Source organism: Pseudophryne corroboree, chromosome 5 (assembly GCF_028390025.1).
Source record: "Pseudophryne corroboree isolate aPseCor3 chromosome 5, aPseCor3.hap2, whole genome shotgun sequence".
Classification (NCBI taxonomy): Eukaryota; Metazoa; Chordata; class Amphibia; order Anura; family Myobatrachidae; genus Pseudophryne; species Pseudophryne corroboree.
In genome coordinates this window covers 447,398,456-447,418,837 of record NC_086448.1, presented here as the reverse complement: position 1 = coordinate 447,418,837, position 20,382 = coordinate 447,398,456, and the positions used below count along the sequence as shown (strand labels likewise).

The 20,382-nt window shown below is 40.9% G+C and overlaps 1 protein-coding gene across 2 annotated transcripts in view; it reads left to right on the top strand.

Annotated features, from left to right (window-relative positions):
- Window positions 1-4,997: 4,997 nt before the first annotated feature.
- Window positions 4,998-20,382, top strand: part of TMEFF1 (transmembrane protein with EGF like and two follistatin like domains 1) — a 247,773-nt gene continuing 232,388 nt past the window's right edge. For both annotated transcript variants that reach the window (XM_063922918.1, XM_063922917.1), the window contains exon 1: window positions 4,998-5,743. In XM_063922918.1, coding sequence (XP_063778988.1) covers window positions 5,506-5,743 — 238 coding nt within the window. In that variant the 5' untranslated portion in view covers window positions 4,998-5,505. The remainder of the gene's footprint in view (window positions 5,744-20,382) is intronic.

Sequence of the window (20,382 nt, the reverse complement as noted above, 5' to 3'; positions counted from 1 at the left end):
TGTACCATTGTCTGTAGCCACTTTCTCCCCCACAATATATGGTGGTGGTGGTGCGGTCGCCATTGCTTTCCCGCTAGGTTTGGAACCTGCTGTGTGAGCTAATTCCCTTTGCATATCCCCCTCCTGTTGCCATAAAATTAAACAATCTGTATGTTTAATCCTTTGTTTCTTGGATTTTATCAGACATATCCTTAACCTTAAGTTCTGTAATACCTCTGGTTCAAAGCTGCTCAACCTAGGGAATGGTACCCTATCATTGTTTGTCATACATACCCACTCATTGCATAAAACTTCTGTGTGTGAACCATATTTTTCACACATGATAAACCTTGCTGAGCCTTTTGGCCACAATTCTGCCTGAACCCCGTCTAAACGTCTCTTACTTGAGCAACTGGCTCCCATATTTGTGGGTCTTTTCCAATAACTTTAAAAAATTCCCACAAACACCAAAATACTCAATATAAGTAGACGGTGGAAGTATCCCTGAGCGCCTTCCACTCGCTCTCGCTCATGCTGGCCAGTACAACGATACACTGTTGGTAGCGGATCGCAATGTACCCAACTTAGGGCTCCTATCAGACCTTACAACACCGTCATTTCTTTCGGTGGAAGTTCTGTTTGGAATATTTTCCTGAGAGAGGCAGCGAAAAATTCCTTTTCGGTATCTTTTAACTGGAATTGTTTGTAGGGTGAAAAACAGAGAAATTAGATAACTATCCTTCACCCTTTCCAGTGAAGCCCACCAGGGAGATTTCCCGACGTCATCAAAGAAAAACCCCTTTGTCTATACAATCACGTCTGCATATGCTCTTCCACAGCGCATATGACACAATGGTATCACGTTGTGCTGTGCAGAACAAACGGACATGCGATGCAATAGCACAGCCTATAGATACTAGTTATCTATATGCCCTACAATTGCTGTAGACCACTTTAGCCTAGACCACTCCAGACCACTTTAGACCACTTCAGTTGTATGGGATCACTTCAGACCACTTCAGTTCCTAATAACGCAGGGTAGCGAACCTTACGCCACCGGGCCTCTACTAACCCAGTGTTACCACTTCAGACCACTTCAGACCACTTCAGTTCTTGGGTTCAGTATCCACTCACTCCTGCGTTCGCTCACTCAAATACACTTTGTTTTTTTGTACAGAAAATTAGGATTCATTCAAGTTGGCAGCTTTACCCCCAGAGGCAATTTTTTTTTAAAAAAATTATTTATACTAAATTTTGTTTTTATACTAAAAATGTTTTCCTTTTTTTTTTTTAGAAACCGGGTAGTTTTGTGCTATTGTAGCGTGGCTACTGTCCCACCTTTAAACTAAACGAACTATTGTGTAATTTGTACTTAGCGCCCGTACTCTTACACAATTTGCGTAAACACGCGATCGTGCATGTCTCTTACGCCACGTGTGCAGTTCCGTACTGTGTCCGAGACACGTGTACAAAACCATACGTCCGCAATAGCACAAATCATACAATTCTATAAATGTGAGCAATAAAACTACTATTGCCCACTAAACACAATCCACACTTGTTCCATTTTAACCCTCTTACTACTGGGCCAGAACTGCGTTTTGTGATTTTACTCTTACTTCCTTAAATACTTATTTTATTTTTAACTATATAGCAACAAATGTCTCCGGTTTCACACAGGTCTAAATGAATCTAGCAATCTGAATGTTATGGCAACAATGTGAGAGAGTATGCAAAGTATGGGTGCCGTGTACGCTTTTGGCGCCAAAAAAAATTCACAGATTTTAAATAGCTTTTTTCCTGTTTACCTTACGAGTTCTACCAGCATCTCTACAAACCATACAGAGCAGACGCCATCTAATCAGCAATCAAGTAGGGTTTTCAGTGCATCCATCGACCAGGAAAAGGATACGTAGGATACTTTCTGTCCACCCTTTGCTGATTGATTAAGTCTGCTGTGACCTGTTAGGTAGTAAGTATGTGGAAAACCGGAGGAGCCCCCAATTGTTAATGCTGATTTATCTTCAGGAATGAAAGCTATACCTTAAACACACCTTAAATACACTTTACCATGGAGCCGCTGCGTCCGCTATACTTAATACACACTCTACGTACTTTGTACGCTATTAGCGTACAAAGTCCCGTGCTGTGTACGGACTTTGTGTACAAACGCCGCGCTGAAGGTACAAAGTACTCACAGCGCGTACACACCCAGAGATACACTGTAAACCCTTAACAGCTATGCAATGCAATGATAATACACTTTAAACATTAGCAGGGCAATGAATTCACGACACCAGATTGTAATTAAACCGCTGGGTTCCGACACCACAGCGTATTATTGCTGAAAGGGGGTTACAATACAAACAATACAATACAATATAACAGAGTAAATGGCTACAGTCAATGTTACATACGTGAGTGGATTTGCCGCGCTACCCAGTCTGGTCCTCCGTCATCTGATAGATAACGTTGTGAGTCTTGTGTCTGACCAGGCCTGCAGCAGGCTCTCTTTATACAATTCATCCAAAACTTAACACAATGGGTACTGTAATCTCTTTGTCCATTGGACACAGGGATGGTCATTTACAGTACAGGAGAGGTCATAGGTCGGTTTGAATAGGTGGGCGATGTCTGTTTCAACTGCTCTTGTGGATGGTCGCCTCTGGATTCCCGCTGCATACATAATGTACAGTAAATACAGTTTATATCTATATTCTGCTCCTGCACATAACTATCCGCAGGAACATGCGATCTTCCTCAAACCAACACCGGAGTGTTACCCTTAAAATACCCTACAGCTGGATACCAAACACCACCTTATAACCTTGTTCTGTCCCCTCCTATTCTGTAAAGGTGAATCCCTTTGTTCTGTTACCCTTTAAACTGCTGTTACTTTCTGATGTGGTGCAGGGAGACTGTGTACATTGTGCACTATTTGGATTAAATATGTAATGTGTTTTGATAGCCTTCCATGCGTTCACAAACTCTACCGTAAATACTCATACCACGCGCTAATGCGCAGGACCGCGGGAGCAACCATACGCAAATTGCGGATATGCGCACGCACAGCAGAACAAGTACACGCGCGGAGGCCATCTGTGTGTAGTTTGTACGTGATGTGTGTACTGCAATATTTTTCGACTTTGACACAACAAACAAGTTTCCCATTAAATTCTTAACTTATCAGTAGCGAGTGGGTAAGTCGGGAATACTTTGGGTCTAAGACCCCTTGGAATTATTTTTTGTTTTGTGTAGTTTTCAAGACTGATCAGGTCCCAGTTGACCCTTGTTTGTCTCTGTAGTAAGTGTTTTAGTTTATGCATATCATCATCCCAGTTTGTGGCTGATGTTGTGGGTAGCGATGTGTCAGGAATTTTTTTTCCAAAGTCTTCTGTTTTTCGTATATTACTTAGCTCATGTTTTAGACTGAAAACTGACATTTTTTAAAGAGAGGGAAAACCATCACAGTAGGATCAATGAAATGAATAAAAATCTGTTTAGGAAAATTGAGGAAAGTAAACTCGAAGAGGGTAGTATCAGAGGGGTGGAGAGAGAGGTGTATGCTAAGCGTGCTAGGATCAGAAAACTCAGTGCAACATAGATAGAGGACGGAAGGTGGGGTGTTCCTGCACAGCTAGAGTAATAGTTACAACAATACAAAAAACCAACAATAAGCTATGGTATTTGTGATAAATCACATTTGTAACGATGTTGGCCGTGCTCCCCTGAGGAAATTACAAAACTATCACAAGGGGTTGTCCCTAACAAGAAACAAGGGACACAGAGGTAAACCTCTTTGTGGGGGCATTCTTTGGTTATATTTTTTTCAAACTGTAGATTTTTTATTGTTTAAAAAACAATTTTTAATAGGTTCATATTAAAATTCATATGTAAGGGAGTATAAACTGGTCACTACACCCCGTTTGAGTTTAACAACCTAAAGGAAATGTCACCATTTATACGCAATTTATAAAAACAAAAACAATTTTGGTGAGATTTTAAATTTCATCGCACCTGTACTGCCGGTGCGATGCCCCGCAATGTTGCGTCGCAGGGCATCGCACAAGTGTATGGGCACCATTAGGCTGCAGGGCAGGGAGGGTTATGTTTAGGCTGCAGGAAGGGGGGTTAGGTTTAAGCAGCATTGGGGAGGGTTAGGTTTAGGCTGCAGGAAGGAAGGGTTAGGGTTATGGAGGCATTGGGGGAGGGTAATAAGTATACTAATATACCCCCTGTTTGGATTCTCTACATTGGGATGCCGCAGTCGGTTTTCTGACCACTGGCATCCCAAAGGCCAGTAAAACTTATAACACCCTTAGGAAGACTCTGGTCAAGATGTTTATTTATTTTTCAATGGAAACTTAATCCATGATGGTTGGAAGAACAATAGACTAAAGAAGCTTGATTGCCATGCTGGGTTTAAGGAGGGGTAGCAAACCTTCTTTTCTGTTTTTAATGGAACCTCAGCAATAAGTCTGAGTGGAGACGTGATGTAACACGATCCGTAGAATGCATTCAGGGCTCATTTATTGCATGAACCTCTTGCACAGATGCAGTGGCTATGTATCAGCTCAGTCATTGTTTTCCTCCTTTTCTGGAATCCCTTTTTCTTCTTCTTCAGATCTCGGTGAACTGCTGTTAGTACAGAGGCTGGGCATTGCTGTGAAAGAAGCAATAGTTCCACTACAAAGTTATTCATTCCTATTATATATGGCTGCTTTATCTTATTAATAGAACTGATCTTTAAGCTGCTTTGCTTGTTCTTTTTCTTAATAGTTCTGATGGGCTAATTATTAATGTGTCATCTGACTATATATTGTCTGTTGTAGTTTGAACGCAACATGGTTTTATATTCCTCTGAGGGGACAGTACTTCTCATTGCTAATTCCGTAATGACTGTGACATGTGTTTACTTTTTGTTATGTAGGGGAGAGGTTGGAGGAAGGCAAGGGGGCTGGTCACGTGCTCCCCCTCCTATTATTCTCCTCCTCCTCCTAATCATCCTCCTCTCCCTCCTCCTGCTCCACTCACTCCCTTTGTTGTTACCAGAAGCCACACGTATTGCACCCATCTCGTGGCTGGTGACAGACTCTATGCTGCTTGGAACAATAACCCGACCAAGGCAGCAAAGGGGCAATCAGTGCAGAGCAGGAGGAAGGGAGGGGCAAACACATACAGGACTGGGAAGGTACTCTTTACTCCTGGTACAGTGCTGAAGATGGGTGGCTCGCATCCCGTTGTTCATCATTAGGAGCCAGTGAGGTTCTGGGGGGAGGTGTGCGTGCAGCTGCGGGTGGTAGCATTACACACTGACCTATATGTATGCTGGTGACAGCTACTACTGCTGCTGCTAGTCACTGGGCATCACTCTCCCATTGCTGGCTATGCTATCACAAGGGTGAGCGAGACATAGCACCAGCAGGAGTGACAGAAAGGCTGCTGTCTGCAGGGAATGCATAATATCTGCTCCTCTGTGCCGGAGAATCGGGGGAAGGGTCTGGCGTGTGCTCCCTGTGGCTATTGATGCTCCCGGCCTGCCGCAGCAAGCTAGCACTCTTCTCGCCCGGGCAGCATCATCTGACAGCAGCAGCATCCTGCTTCTCAGTCATGGAAGGATTGCATCCTGCCTCCAGGCTGCTGGGATCTCTCTGGTCCACGTCCTCAGTGTTTGTCTTCTTCCTAGCCCTCTCCGGCGTCCAGGCGTCCAACCAGCTGCCCAGCGAGTGCCAAAATGGGAAAGGCAAAGGCATTAATTGCTCAGGTAAGCAAACCAGTCATTCTGTGACCTGCCGGTCCGTGTCTGCTGCTGGATCACGGCATATGTGCTCTCATTATGTGACTCTGATTGTCAGCATATACAGTACAATGGCAATGAATATGTGTGTGTGTGTGTGTGTGTGTGTGTGTGTGTGTGTGTGTGTGTGTGTGTGTGTGTGTGTGTGTGTGTGTTTTATAGTAGATCTAATGAATAATACGATTATTTTAAATTTGTTATATAAAAATAATATGGATGATATTTGTTTATTTGTAAATACAATCCCATATACACAAATATGACACAATGTATATATTTTCAGAAAAAATATGATTGTATCACACTTTACAGTATTTCTTTGGAAGGTAACATTTGTGTATGTGTTTGTGATAATTGAGCTTTTCCTCTTACACAAAGAGCACTGGGCCACCCTACAATACAACACTATTGTTTTAGGATATTTCTGTGTCAGCGGTGCTCTTGTGAACAAAAGGGTGTGCAAGTCCTTATGTGCTGTTACAGTATGTAGGCAGCTGATGGATGACTGCTGGGCACTGGCAGGTGTATGGCAGTAGTCATTAATAAGTAAGCCGCACCCCTTGGTGTATTTTCCTGGGGTGTCTCAGCGTTCTGTGTCACTTTCTGCATAACTCAGACGCTAGGAAGAAGTAGCCAAATGAGTGCAGATTGTGCCATGTGACCAAACCCTTAGGACTGGAATTGACACAGAAAGATGATTGTTCTGGGCAGATCAAATAAAATAAAGCCTTAGCAGCTGCTCCTCTCATGCAGAATGTCCAGAGTCTAACTGATTGTGATCACATCTGTGGGTCCTCCATATCATAGCACTTCTGCTTTCATGTAATTCATGAACTGATAACATTGTGTGTAAGAATTATTAATTTATTATGGTTTAAAAGCTGACCATGGTTTTATTGGCGTAAGTCTGTGCTGATGTGTACTTGACCGAATATGAAGTTTTCGTTAAACTCATTTATGCCTATTGGGTTAATTTATTTTCGTCCCTTAAGGGGTGTTCAGCTTTGGCATAATAACTGAATCATATGCTAATCACTCATTAATTGTGTATTTATCTATCAAGTGTTATGGCTACAAGGCGTAACCTAATATTTATTAATGTGAGAATATAGACTCATTCTAATGGAATTATGTAATACAGTGACTACAGTGTTGATTTTGTGTGATCTCATTTTACACAGAATTACTAAATAATGATTAATGTTGTACCTAGGTGGTGTTTGTCAGTTTCTGGTTTCTTTGCTCTGCCGTAGCTACTTAAAGTATTTTCATTAGAAACAAATTTATAGAGAGTATTCCACAAACTCATGGAGAAAAACACCATCTATATAAGGCGTTGTTATTATTATTATTATTATTATTATTATTATATAATTCAGTTTGCAGTGGCATATTAGGTTTTTACATTCCAAGCACAGTATGAGCAATGGCAGGTAATATCCTTCCATTATATTTATATATGCTTGTTGAATAATTCTTTTTACTTAATTTATTGTCTTTATGTGGGTTATGTTATGTTATGTGGGTTAGTCTGTCCTCTCTTTTCTTGTTATGTAATTAGTTTTGTAAAGGGAAAGGTTAGCAGATTAGTATGTTCCAGGTATTAACAGCTTGCTTTAATCACCTATATAGGTCATTTGAACACATTGTAAAAAAAAATATGAACTACTAGGATTTATGTATCCTGTGTCCTACTGTGAAACCCTGCAAAATGATTCTTCTTTTACTCAAAGATCTGCGATGCTGTCAGGTTGAAGATAGGCTCAGCATGAACTGACCTCATGGTTATAAAGGTTATAAAATCAATACCAAAAGGGCTGTTTTAAAGTTCTAATATCTATATTAATTTTATATCAAATTAGATGTATACAGCAATAAAAAACACAATTCAGCGCTTGCTAGCTCTTAAGCACAACACTTACAATGTGCCTATAGCAGTGTTGTGAACTGTAAAATCAAAACACTTAATTTGCAACTATATATATTAAACTATATATTATTTTATATTGTATATTTGTAACTATATATTATTTTATATTGTGTAATACAAACCTTTTTCTCCCTAAACCCCTTTAAGTGAAAAAAAAAATGGTATTTGAAAGCGAGCTTATGATACTTAGTTTTTAGCATATTTGAAATAAAATAGAACATTTTAAAATAAAATGTAATAAAGTGCTTTGTCTGACTTACTAAATTGTAATATAAATCAGTCTGGTCAATGAGCATCATGTATTACGGTTATTTCAGTGCATTCTAATGTTTGAATCTGCTGTCCATATATTGGTTGTAAATTAAGAAAAACAAATCTGATAAGAATATGCAAAATGCTTGTGTTTTACGGGTGGGCTAGATGGGCTTAGGTGAGTTTTGGTAAAAGGTTTAAATGAAACATACATTCAATGGGCAAAATCAATACAGAGTAAAGTTATGTGATAAAACCCACATTCACTTAACATTACAATGCTTAATGCATTTATTTAATCGAGGGAGATTGGGGAATTGATGCAGGAATTGTCCTTGGACCATAAGACACTTTTGTATTTGTGGCACATTTGTAATCCATTTTGATATAAGAAAAAATCTCAACATCGCTTAATATCCAAGGGGTAAATGTAATTAATACTTTTCAGAGATGCCAAGGAAAAATGGCACATGGAAACCAAATATCCTTAACCTGCTTAGTGCTGTGTGATTGGCTGACATGGCTTAATGCAGAATTGCACGAGAGCCAGCCCTAATAAGTATGATGCCTTAGGCAAGATTTTGGTTGGTGCCCCCTAGCTGCTAGTTCCGCCTCTGACCCTGCACCCCTTCCCATCGCCATCACCCCTTAGTCATAGCAGTCCTCTTTTTGCTGCTCCTACCCTCTATATTTTAAATAGGAACAGTGTGCAAATTAAGCTGCGCAGCCCAAACAGGAGTGTGTTCTTTTGGGAAGGGGCATACCACACAATAGTACTCCCAATTCAAATTACATCACACAGTAGTGCAACTGTATTCACATTATATCATGCACTAGTGTCCCTTCTTCAGGTTAAATCACCCAGTAGTACTACTTTACCTTATATACGTTATTCCTCACAGTAGTGCCCCTTATTCACATTACATCACACCATATTGCTCTTTATTCACATTAGACCACACAGTAATGCCTTTTCTATAAATTACGCCACACAGTAGAGCAACTTATACACAAAATGACACACATTAGTAATGCCTTTATACACATAATACCACAGTAATGCCCCTTACACATATGACACACATTATTAATGCCCTTATACACATAATGACACACATAATGCATCTTACACATATGCCGAACACTATTGCACAATGAACCTACCCACACACATCACTCACACGGCTGCTAACACTGTCCCCTCTGCCTCTGCTTGGATACAGATGTGTCCTCATACATCTTGCCTCAATATGCCTGTCCAGCTCTGCTAACGTTGGGTGCCTTTTTTTGCAGAAAATGCATCTTATTTTCATTGCTATGTGACTAGGACGTACAAGCAGATTCTGCTGATTAAAATGATAATTAGCATGCCTATGTTCTGTGTGCGACTGCGGCTGTATCTGCATACAAAATACTATGTTACAGTGTATTCTGGAAATCATTGTAACATAGCATTTTGTATGCAGATGCAGGCGCAGTCACACACAGAATATAGGCATGCCACATATCATTTTTATCAGCAGAATCTGCTCGTGCCCTTAGGGATTCCAAATGCCCTAAGCATTTGCCTAGTTTGCCTATGCCTAGGGCCGGCTCTGAATTGCACCCTGAGCAGTGTTAGTGAATAACCCTCATTGTCTGTGACGTACACTGACTCAGAGGTTCATATGTCATGAAAAACAGCATCAGCTGACACACTGAGATGAGACAGGCATACGTTTGCTTTCATTTTCTGAAGTGTTATAGAAATATCAAGACATTGAATTTGTTACTATGGTTTATAGCACCTTTTTTTTTGTAGAACTACCAGTGTACCATTTACATCACGTCGTCACTGCCAGCAATAGCTATAAATTTCAAGCTGAAGAAAATTAATGAAAAAACTATTTATTCTTAGTACACATTATTTTACCAATGCTGAATATTTTTGTAAATATTTTTATAATCTTGAAAAATATTTTATCTAATTTTTTTTTCTCACTAAGTGGCACTTAGTCCCAAGGCTGGGATTTCGGTTTTACTGCACATGACCGGATCGGCTAGCCGGGTCTCACATGCACATATTTGTGACTAGTCTGGCAAAGTGGAGACTTTTACTACTCCAGGCCACCACCTAGGCTAACCTAGTATCGCTCAACTGCCATGACGAGATTGTATTGCTAAATTAGAGTAATAAGCAATAGAAAGCTATAGAAAACTATCCCTATTGCAATTTAGTGATAAATGTGTTCATTTATTAAGCAAGTTTATAGCTTCATTGTATGTAATAGTAACAAAGCACACTGTAGATTATACACAGACATTGCCATTTGGGCAGGGGAGGCATCTGCACTTTCTGCAGTTGTAGAAATGGAGTACTGTACATATTTTCTGTTATCACACAATTTAACTTTATGTGATATTTGCCCCAGCACAAAGGCTACGACACATATATCATGGTACATGTATACTGATCCTTTCAGTCTGTCCTACAACTAAAATATTAGTGACGATAGATGTGTTAGTTATCCATTTCAGTTCAAGGCATAACTCAAAGAAACTGAAACGGAGAGAGCACGGGTTCCTTTTAACATTTGTGCTTTAATAAAGAAGCTGTCATTTACAGGCTGCTATAAAAGTGAATTTGTAGTATGTAAGTTAGCCAGTCACCTCACACCAGTTATTCACTATGAATGGAATTTGCTACACTATATAAGAAACTGTTAATAAATAAAATGATGAACAGCACTCTAAAATGATATCAAGTTATAAACTGTGCTTTAAATATTTGGACTATTTGGTAGCACTGTGCAAACAGGGATACTGGTTTTGTTTTCCTCTATCTGTGTCAAGAATCTCATTCGGTTGTTGTTCCTTCCTTTAAAGGCGACACACAAATCCGTAGATGCATTTTATTGTGGAGGCTCTGGTGTAGCTACACAAAGTGTAATTGTGTGCAGTACCTTTATTTCCTACTCCATGGTGTCAGAGAAGTGGCAGAACACATCCACTTACACACAGCAGCAGTTACATCTGTCGTCCGATGATCATGACACAAAAAGACAACCTCATTGAGCCATGCTTGCCTACTCTTCAATTTTAGGATATCTTCTAGACTTTTGGCAGAATGGGTAATCCTCCTAGATGGCTCTTCTCTGTCCAAAGTGGGGGGACATGATTCATGTCCCTCACCGCACAAGTGCAAGTGACATGGTGATGCAAATACACTAATTGTGGCCCCTCACTACTAGATGACAATGCACATCATGTCATTGTACAGCGGAGAAGAGGTCCTCATGATATAAATCACCTCATCAGGCCCCACGCCTTTGTCACGTGGATCTTTTGCTTGTGTGTGTGTGTGTGTGTGTGTGTGTGTGTGTGTGTGTGTGCGAGGAAGAAATGGGGGGGGGGGGGGGTTGTTTTAAAAAGTAGCCATGCACAGTATTATGGTACATTTATGGTGTGCGTCAGTCATAGATTTTCTCCTTACTCTGAAAGAGCAAAGTAATTTCCCTCTTATACTCTTCCTAATTGTACGATTTAACCAGTCTGTGATAAAGTGACTACCAAGGAGAACAATTGGTGATGGAAATTTCATCTGTGCATAAAGGACTTAAACCAAAAACTTCAATATGTATATATACACACATATTGAAATTTTTAGTTTAATAATTATAATTTACAGTATATCGTACAGTCCTATTACTGCTGATGTGTTTCAAATGTGTAAGTGAGTTTCCTACCCAATAACAAATAGCTGTAGCACCACCACAATTATAGGGCATAGGTTAAAGTGGTCCTGATATTTGGCTAAAAGGATAGGCTATAGTGTTGGTTATGACATCTGTAACATTGCTGCCAATGCAACCAGTAGTAATTTTTAATAAACCAACACAGTGCAAAATAGAGCATATTAATTATCACAAAGGACTTTTTTTGCCACAACTCACATTGCATACTTCAGGATGCAATTACTTTGCCTATTTCCTGTTGCCGGGGTGCTATGAGAAGGGGAGGTGGGTACAAGGTACTGGAACTCTGGCCTGCCAAAGTGGCACAGCGATGCCTACTACATAGTAGAGCTATGCCTCATTCAGCATGTATGCACTAGCACAAAATTCACAATGCGGAATGGCTATGCACATCCTCATACATGCAGGCACACCACGCACCCTTCATACCAGTGCCCAAAATGTCATATTCATATGGCAACCATGCCCTTTTCTTGTGCATGGCGTGAGAAGGGTGTAAAAATAAATTGCTGCATGCTTTTCTATTTGGAATCACCACTTTCCATTAACTGAGCTGGGTTTTCAAAGAGTTGCCGTTTGGAAGCTGCAGAGGACTCTGATCAGGCACGGTAGGGAGTTCAGAAATATAACGCTACTCTAAAGGTGCCTCATAGTTTAGATACAATGTATTAAATAAAATACACATGAAAGGCTAAATAGCCATAACATTCCTCTTACCCATTATACAACATTCCATAAGCCCGCACTTGTGTCCCAGTTGGTGCAATGACAAATAACCTTTAGTTCTCCAAAGTGCAGGTACGTGTAAAACTGCTTATCAAATTAATGTTAAGCCAGAATATGGTACTACTAAAACTCTCTTCAGCTGGAAGCTTCCTCTCACAGGGTTCCGAGTACTAGCTGTTAGTATATAAGTACTTTGGTGTAAAGGGTTTAGTCAGCAGTCTATTTTGAATCCGTAAAGTTATTTATGAAGTCTGTTTTAGGGACTTTTTAAAAACAAACAAACAAACAAACAAACAAACAGTTATTTGTGTCTATCTTTATTTTAGCTTATAATAATATATAATAAACATATACTGTATCACATCAGCCATACATGATTTCCTCAGCTTTTTTGTGCTGTGACATATTTATTTCTTTATTTTACTTCTGCTTTTCTAAGTTCAAATTGTGATGTTTGTTTATTCTTTTACCCCCTATTGAAGGAAGAGGTTTGTCCTTATAAATGGCCTTTTAATCACGTCTTAGGAAAATTGAAAGGGAAATTTACTCAGATGCCTAGATTTTCTGTGTTTTCCCTGTGAAAATTGTTTTGAGGGACCACTCGCTTGGAGCTATGAGCAATTATTGATTCTCCGCACCAGTGAAGCTTTATGTCAGATCTTTTTTATCAGCTGGCCAAGAAAGCTGCAACAGAGTAGAGTTCTCTGTAAGGATGGAGACTAGGCTAGCTATTTACTTTAGGTCATTAGGTGAGATCACTTACTGATTGATGCTGCTGCCAGCAATTGCTTTTCTTATAATATATCTTATTTTGTTTATAGGATCTGTCACATGAGTTCCTGCTCATGTTATCTCGTTTTTTAAAACTATAACTGTTGATATGGCGGTTTTCAAACTTAGAAATGAGAACAATATTTTATTTCATAACATTGTTAAATATTCCTATGCAATATTTTGAATATCACTTACACATGCTACATACTCGCTTTGTCTAAGGTCAGAGATGTTTTGGAGGTTCAGTTATATCCATATACTGTAAAGGTGCCCATACACTAGACGACCTGTAAACGTTGCATTCTCGTTAACGATTTCCCTTGAACTCCCCCGGCAGCTCACCGGCAGTCCTGGGCAAACAATATAGTACAATATACATAAGATATATCTTAAGATCTGGGAGTGGCTACATCCAGGAGCATGCTTTCATTGACGATAGCTTCAGATCTTCCCTGCAGCAGGGAAGATCAGAATCTCCGACTAATGACCAGCGGGACTGCGCATTGTGTTCGTTATTGAACGATCTGCACTATTATGAACGCTTAGAATATCGTTTAGTGTATTAGCACCTTAAGAAAGGGAAGGTTGAAGCTATGGAGCTGTGGGATCGTAGTGCACACAAGCTGCCACACAAGGCTGAATAGAAGAAAATAACATCTGTTGATGTTGTAAGTGTCTTGAAACTGCTGAAATGATACCAAAGTGTTATTACCATGAAGGTTGCGGAGAGCAGTTCCATTCCTCTCCTCCATAAGATTTTCCTCAATGAGGAAATCTACAAATTGATAATATACAACTGCAAATAGATTAGACTATACACAGTTTCTTTATAAAGAGGTATTATGGCCTTCCAGTGTCTGGTGCAGTGATGGATATCCCCCGTAACACACATAGCTTCTTCAGATTAGCTGCACTTCGGGCAGCCTCATTCTCCTCAGTGGTACCCCATCTCCTCCCCGAGGCCGATGTGTCAGTGATGCTCAGTGAGTGCGGGGATGGAGCCAGCTGAGAGCTTGACCCTGGGGAGGAGATCAGGTACCAGGAAGGAGGTGTAGGCTACTCTGGGGAAGGTGTGTGTGCTAAGGGGGCAGGGGCAGAATGGGAACTAAAAGTGGCCCTGAATTCTAGAAAAGGCCCCATGTGAGCGATACCAAATCAACAGTAGGCGGAGCCAACACCAAAGTAGACAGGATCAGTACACAGGGCCATAAATATGGGGTGCGAGCAGTGCACTGTAAATGTATGTCTTATAAAAATCTATGATCCTATGCAGGAAATTCAAATACAGTACATTACTCATTTGTGTTAGATTATACTAAAATACTCTTCCACTGCCCCGATGACCTGTAATTTGCGGTGCTGTAATCTGTACAATAACATGTTCTGTAAACCATATGTTGCAACTTCAGGGTGAAAGGCGTGCCCCCTCCCCATAACCAAAATACTGACAGGGCGCAACAAAGGTGCACAGCAAAAACATGGGGACATGGCCACAGATAAGGACCAATTCACATAACACCACACAGCAGCATCAGTTAGTCACTTTACACTGCCCAGTAGCGTCCGTTAGTCACATTACACCATGAGTAGGACGGGGGGGCAGGGGGGGCGGAGAGCAGGTGGTGGGATGGAGTATGTGCGTGAGAAGGGGTCGGGGGTGTAGCAGAGAGTGGGAGGGCAGAGAGAGCAGGAGAGTAGAGGAAAGCAGAGGGCCAGTCGAAGATATCACTCACCATGTGTGTGGACTGTGGGGCTGCAAGGAACTGATGACTGGAGGAGCTCTGTCACATGGGATGACAGCCTATCCTTCCAGTGTCAGAGCTCCCCAAGCTGCGGCCTCTTCTAGGGGCTGGCGGCTGCCAGATATAATGGTGAGTGACGCGCTAATGGGGGCACAGCCACATGTGTACGGTAGGGCTGCCTTCACTTATGACTGCTTGAACTTCGTAAGATTGCAAGCACAACTAAGTTAAGGAACCATGTTTTAAGTTGTAGCCATTGACTGTGTAATTGAAGTGCTTCTGGCATTTCGGGTGCAATGTATTAAACCTTCTAAAGAGTGGAGAAGTGAACAAGTGTAGAATTAGCTTCTACAGTACCTATCTTTTTATAGAATGTACTTTAGAAATGCTACATCAAAGCTGATTGGCTGGCCAGTTCTCTTATTGCCTGTTTTTTTTTATATGACATGCATCAGGTATCTTAGGGGTAGATGTATTATACCCGCACATATGGTGCATGTATAACGTTTCCTGCTTTGCCTCTTTATTGAGGCAAAGCAGGAAGAAGTAGCGATGCCGAAACCGGGGAGTGAAAGCTCCCCCCTCAGACGATCCACACCAGACCCCCCCACAGTGCATCAGCCTAATGCTAATGCGCAGTGTCTTTCCTCCCCACCGGCTCACTAGACATGCGTGAGATCTCACTTGTCTCATAAGATCTTCCTGCAGAGCCTAGAGCCGGCAGTTGCTGCATTCAGGGACAGTGCTGTCCTTGCTGTGTGTATGGGCAGTGACACCTGCAGCTGTCAAAAGTGATAGCTGCAAGTGTCGGAACAGTCATTGTCACTGACCGTACACTGCCCCTCATATCGGCACACTATCATGTAGATGAGCCACGTAGCACCCCTGTCATGTAACGCACACCACCACTGTAATACATAGAGGAGAAGCAGTATCAGTGTACAGAACGTGCGCGGATACCACTTCTCCCCCATCTACCCTTTAGTTTTTTAGACTTTCGGTGTTATATATTCCCCACTGAGCATGTTCAAAACTATTTTCATTACTTTGAACAAATTCACTTAAAACTCGGGCATCTCTGTCTTACATTTACCAACCATTGCTTTATAATAGCAGTAGAAAGTTGTAGTAAGAATCAGTCTGCATATTTGCTCTGCATTATTGGGTGCTCTATTGTAGTTTGCTGTAATGTCAAGCATGTATCTGCAATGCTATGACCTCCTTGTATTACTAATGACTGATGACAGGTAGCTATCCAGGATGAAATAATTGTAAGTGGTAGCTAAAGTTGGTCAGTTTTCCTGACCAAGGGCAAGATGTACTAAAGGAAAAATGCAGTAAAACCCCTGTTTTCTGGTGTTTTACGCATTTCCAAATGTACTAACCCCCGGCCATCCGCGTATTAACTCCCGGCGCCCCCCGCATATCGATGCGGAGGGTATTGCCATCTTTTTATGGTGATACCCTATAGAAACCTGTGTGCTTCTTACTGCATCCCACTGCCCCGTGCCACCCCACGCCGCTTACGCCGCCCCCCTCCTGTCAGCCTTCCGGTGCGCTTCACGATCCATCGACCTCCAGGGACTCCCTGCACACGTCACCTCCTGGGGCTGAGAGGTGACAGACCAGACAGAAACCCCCTGGTCAACCCTCTCACAGGTATCGCAGGGGGCCCCTGTCTTCGCATTGCGATGGTAATTACATAAGTTAGTACATATGCGATTAGCATCGCTGTGATTTTATTTATTTATTAGCAGTTTCTTATATAGCGCAGCATATTCCGTTGCGATGATCAGCAATTGCGGCGATGTATGTTAGTACATCCCGCCCCAAGTAAGGAAGGAATGTTTGTCAAATATCTAGGTCCTTATGATTCGGTCAATAGTGCCCATGCTGTTGTTATTCCTGTGTGAAAAGTTTGAGAAGGAGGATAGGAATTGATACGTGACTGGGATTTTCAGTTTATTTCAGACTGTTTTTGTTTTTGGGGGGGTTTTCATTTATTTTTAACCATTGTATCCCTCCTTGAGCAGTATGATGTGTGGAACCCCCTCTTATATGAAATAACATACCTGCAGTACATACTACTTTTTTATTCCTGAAACACTGTGATTTATACTGTAGATGATATTTATTTGCCATGTAATGAAAGAACATCCCTTTACTCACAACCTGTGCTTTTTTGTACTTTTGTGTATTCATAACTCAATGAATTATTGATGGTGGTTTCCTAGTTCATATCCTTTTCAAGAATAAAAACATGTTATTCCTTTGGCTCAGTAGTATATGTGAAGATGTATGTACTCATGACATGTGATATATGTGTGTATTGCAATTATATGACATAAGGCGGGATATACATCTCATTTGTGACACTTACCGCAGACATACAAATCTCACATGTACTAACACATGTGATTTGGATCACAAAGGACAGAGCAGTCCTTTGCAATTTTGAGACTTCCGGGTTTCGGCCCTGGCAGTCCCAATGCGCATGAACAGGTGGCTCGGCGGTCGTGGTAGGTGCTAGGAGGAATCCAATTGATTCCCTGTCAGGAAGGATTGTGGATAGAAGCCCATAGGCTTCTATAGGGCCCATAGGCTTCTATAGGGTTAGCAAAGGCTGGCATTACCTATTGTATCCAAGCATGCATTCCAGAGCTTGGTGCATTTTTGGACACATTTTCCCTTATGTACATCCCACCAATATTGATAATCTAATAAACTATATCTGGGTATGTTAATTAATTAGCCTTTTATTACATAATGAACCTTTGTTGGAATTCATATGCATAGTTGGGAATATCCCCTGTGGTGGGAAGGCTCCTCTCTTTATTTATTGATTGTACATTTTCCTTTGTTCCTGAGCATACAGTGTACTCCCATCATTGACTAGCAGAGGTCATTGTTGGCTAAAATGCATTACCTTACACCAGTGACGTGCGGTGGGGTGAGGTCCCTGCCTTACACAGTTTGCAGGAAACTTGCTGAAGGCTGAGTAAGAAGAGCTCACACATTTCATCTTTCTGTATTATATGTAAAATAAGTCTAACAGTGATGTCAGTGAGTCTGCATACCTTTTATTCTTGGTGCAACTGACAATAATAGGGTAGTGACATTTTGGGTGGATCATTGTGGCATTCAGTACAATAGATCTATGGGTATTACATGCATTTGTGGTATTGCCAAGGACTAGATTCATGTGGGAGCTTTGAATTTCCTAGTGAGTGTTTTTTTCATGCCCGCAGACACACCTTCAAAGTGTCTTAGAGGCAACAATAATAAAAATGCAAATGAATGCAAAGCTGTTATCCTATAACAAATGATTAGCCAAGATAAATATAAGTGGAAGGAATTGCTTCTAAATCTGTCTGGCAGTGAGTCGTGTCATACATACAGTACAGGAGGCATTGCATGGACATCCAAATAGCACAGCTCTTCTCAGTCACTTGGCTGCCATCACATGAGAGCTTACTGTAACAGACATTTCTGAACAGAGCGCCATCATCCTCTGTACATTTATGAGCATGCGGTGATTCAGGCCAAATGGCTCCGTTTTAGCTTCCGATAACAAGTACCTTAGTAGGACAGAGCAATGTTTTAATGCCTTGTAGGTCATCAATTCTGGTTTTATGTGCTGGAAAGGTTTTACCTTGGAGCTTGAACCTTTTTCTGCAACCCTCTTTTTCGTACATTAGTAAGATTGCCGGGCTCCCCGTTCTGCAATCTGTGTAGTTACCGGCCACTTTAGCCTGTGCCAGACACTTCCTTTATTTTTCTGCGTACCTTTTCTGACACTTTAGGTCCATCACTTGCTTTTTCTCTTCTCTGCAATAACTCTGCAAAGATATTTACTGGAATAGGTAACGCTGCCTGTATGCCAGCCTCAGGGGCTAGAGACAACAGGCAGCAAGTACAAAGATTCACCCAGTGCCTTGCATTATTTACTACAAGTTTTATCTGTAACAAAGAGTCCCGCATTGATGGCACTGTTCCGTATATCTGCTCTGTGCGCTCTCGGTGCTGATTTATGGGTTTTTCTCTGTGTTTCATTGAATGAAGTGCAATGAATTTCAATATGCCTTATGTCATAATTAACGCAAATAATGTGGATGGCAAGCTGTATAGATTACTGAGTTTGTAAACTGAAAAATGCAAATTACTATACAAATAATTAACACTAATATTGATTCATAGATTCATTGCCAAGTAAATTCAATTTAGCAAGTTCAATACATGGTGAAGGCAGTTTTACATGTATTTTATCATTCATAATATTAAGTGAATAAAAATATCTACATGATATAATTACCTATCTTTGTCAATTAATATGCACGGGTTGTAGTCCGTCGGGATTCCATCCCCAATATGCACAAAGGGGCCTGATTCCGACGCAGCTGCGATCCTTTTCAGTGACGGAACTGCGAGGCAAAGCAAGTGTAGCAGCCGCCCACAAGTTAACAGAGATGCCCACCAAAGCCATCGCAACATGCTCAGCAACTCTGTACTCTGCCGCAACCGCAATGCAGATGCAAGGAATATTAACTCCCTGAGTGCCTCCATGACCACGGGAACTGTGGCACTGGTGTCATGTTTTATGCGTACAAGATTGCATTCACACGCTGAGACACCCAAAAATGGTCACGACACGCCTGTGTTTTTGTATACGCTTCCTGTTACTCACAATTACCCCTCCAAATGGCCTCTTCCAGTCATTCACTCTGCGACTGATTCACCATGCAGCAAGGAAGATAGGCAAATAGCACTTGCCAGACAAATGTTCATGTTATACTGCAGGTATTATCTATAAATATGGTATACGTTGACTATGGTATAAGTTAACTGTAAAATATGGTATTAATGAATGATATTTATAAACATGGAAACAAACACCTAGTAAGTCAGCATTATTTAAATCTATGTGAATGTGAATAATTTGATTGACAGCTATAAATGACAGGCATCTTCATAGGCTTCTCTGCAGTGAGGCTTTCTTAGGTGTCTCAGGGTGGCTTAGAGAAATCATTATCCTGCAAAGATGGTACCTATGTGATAATACAGTCTCCTTTTTATCTTATCTTGACATGGAAACATTGATTAGACAACACTTTGGATGTTGTGGCTGTGAATTAAAATGGAGAAGCATGATAATTTTTAAGTGCTTGTAACGTTTGGACAGGCCCTGCTGTTTAGGAGCACTCTTCCTGTGTAACATGCCATCAGTCTGCAAGCAAAGCTAAATAATTGATAGCATAGAAGATGTGCTTTGAAAGCACCTGACTGAGATTTACATAGAAATTATCTTGCAGTCCACTTTCACAATATACTTATATATATATATGTTTTCTCATAATCTATTTGCAAAGAAATCATTGTAGTGATATTTATCTAGCCCTATATAATAAATATTTTAAGAGAAGTTAGGATTCTTTTCAGGAACCATTGTAC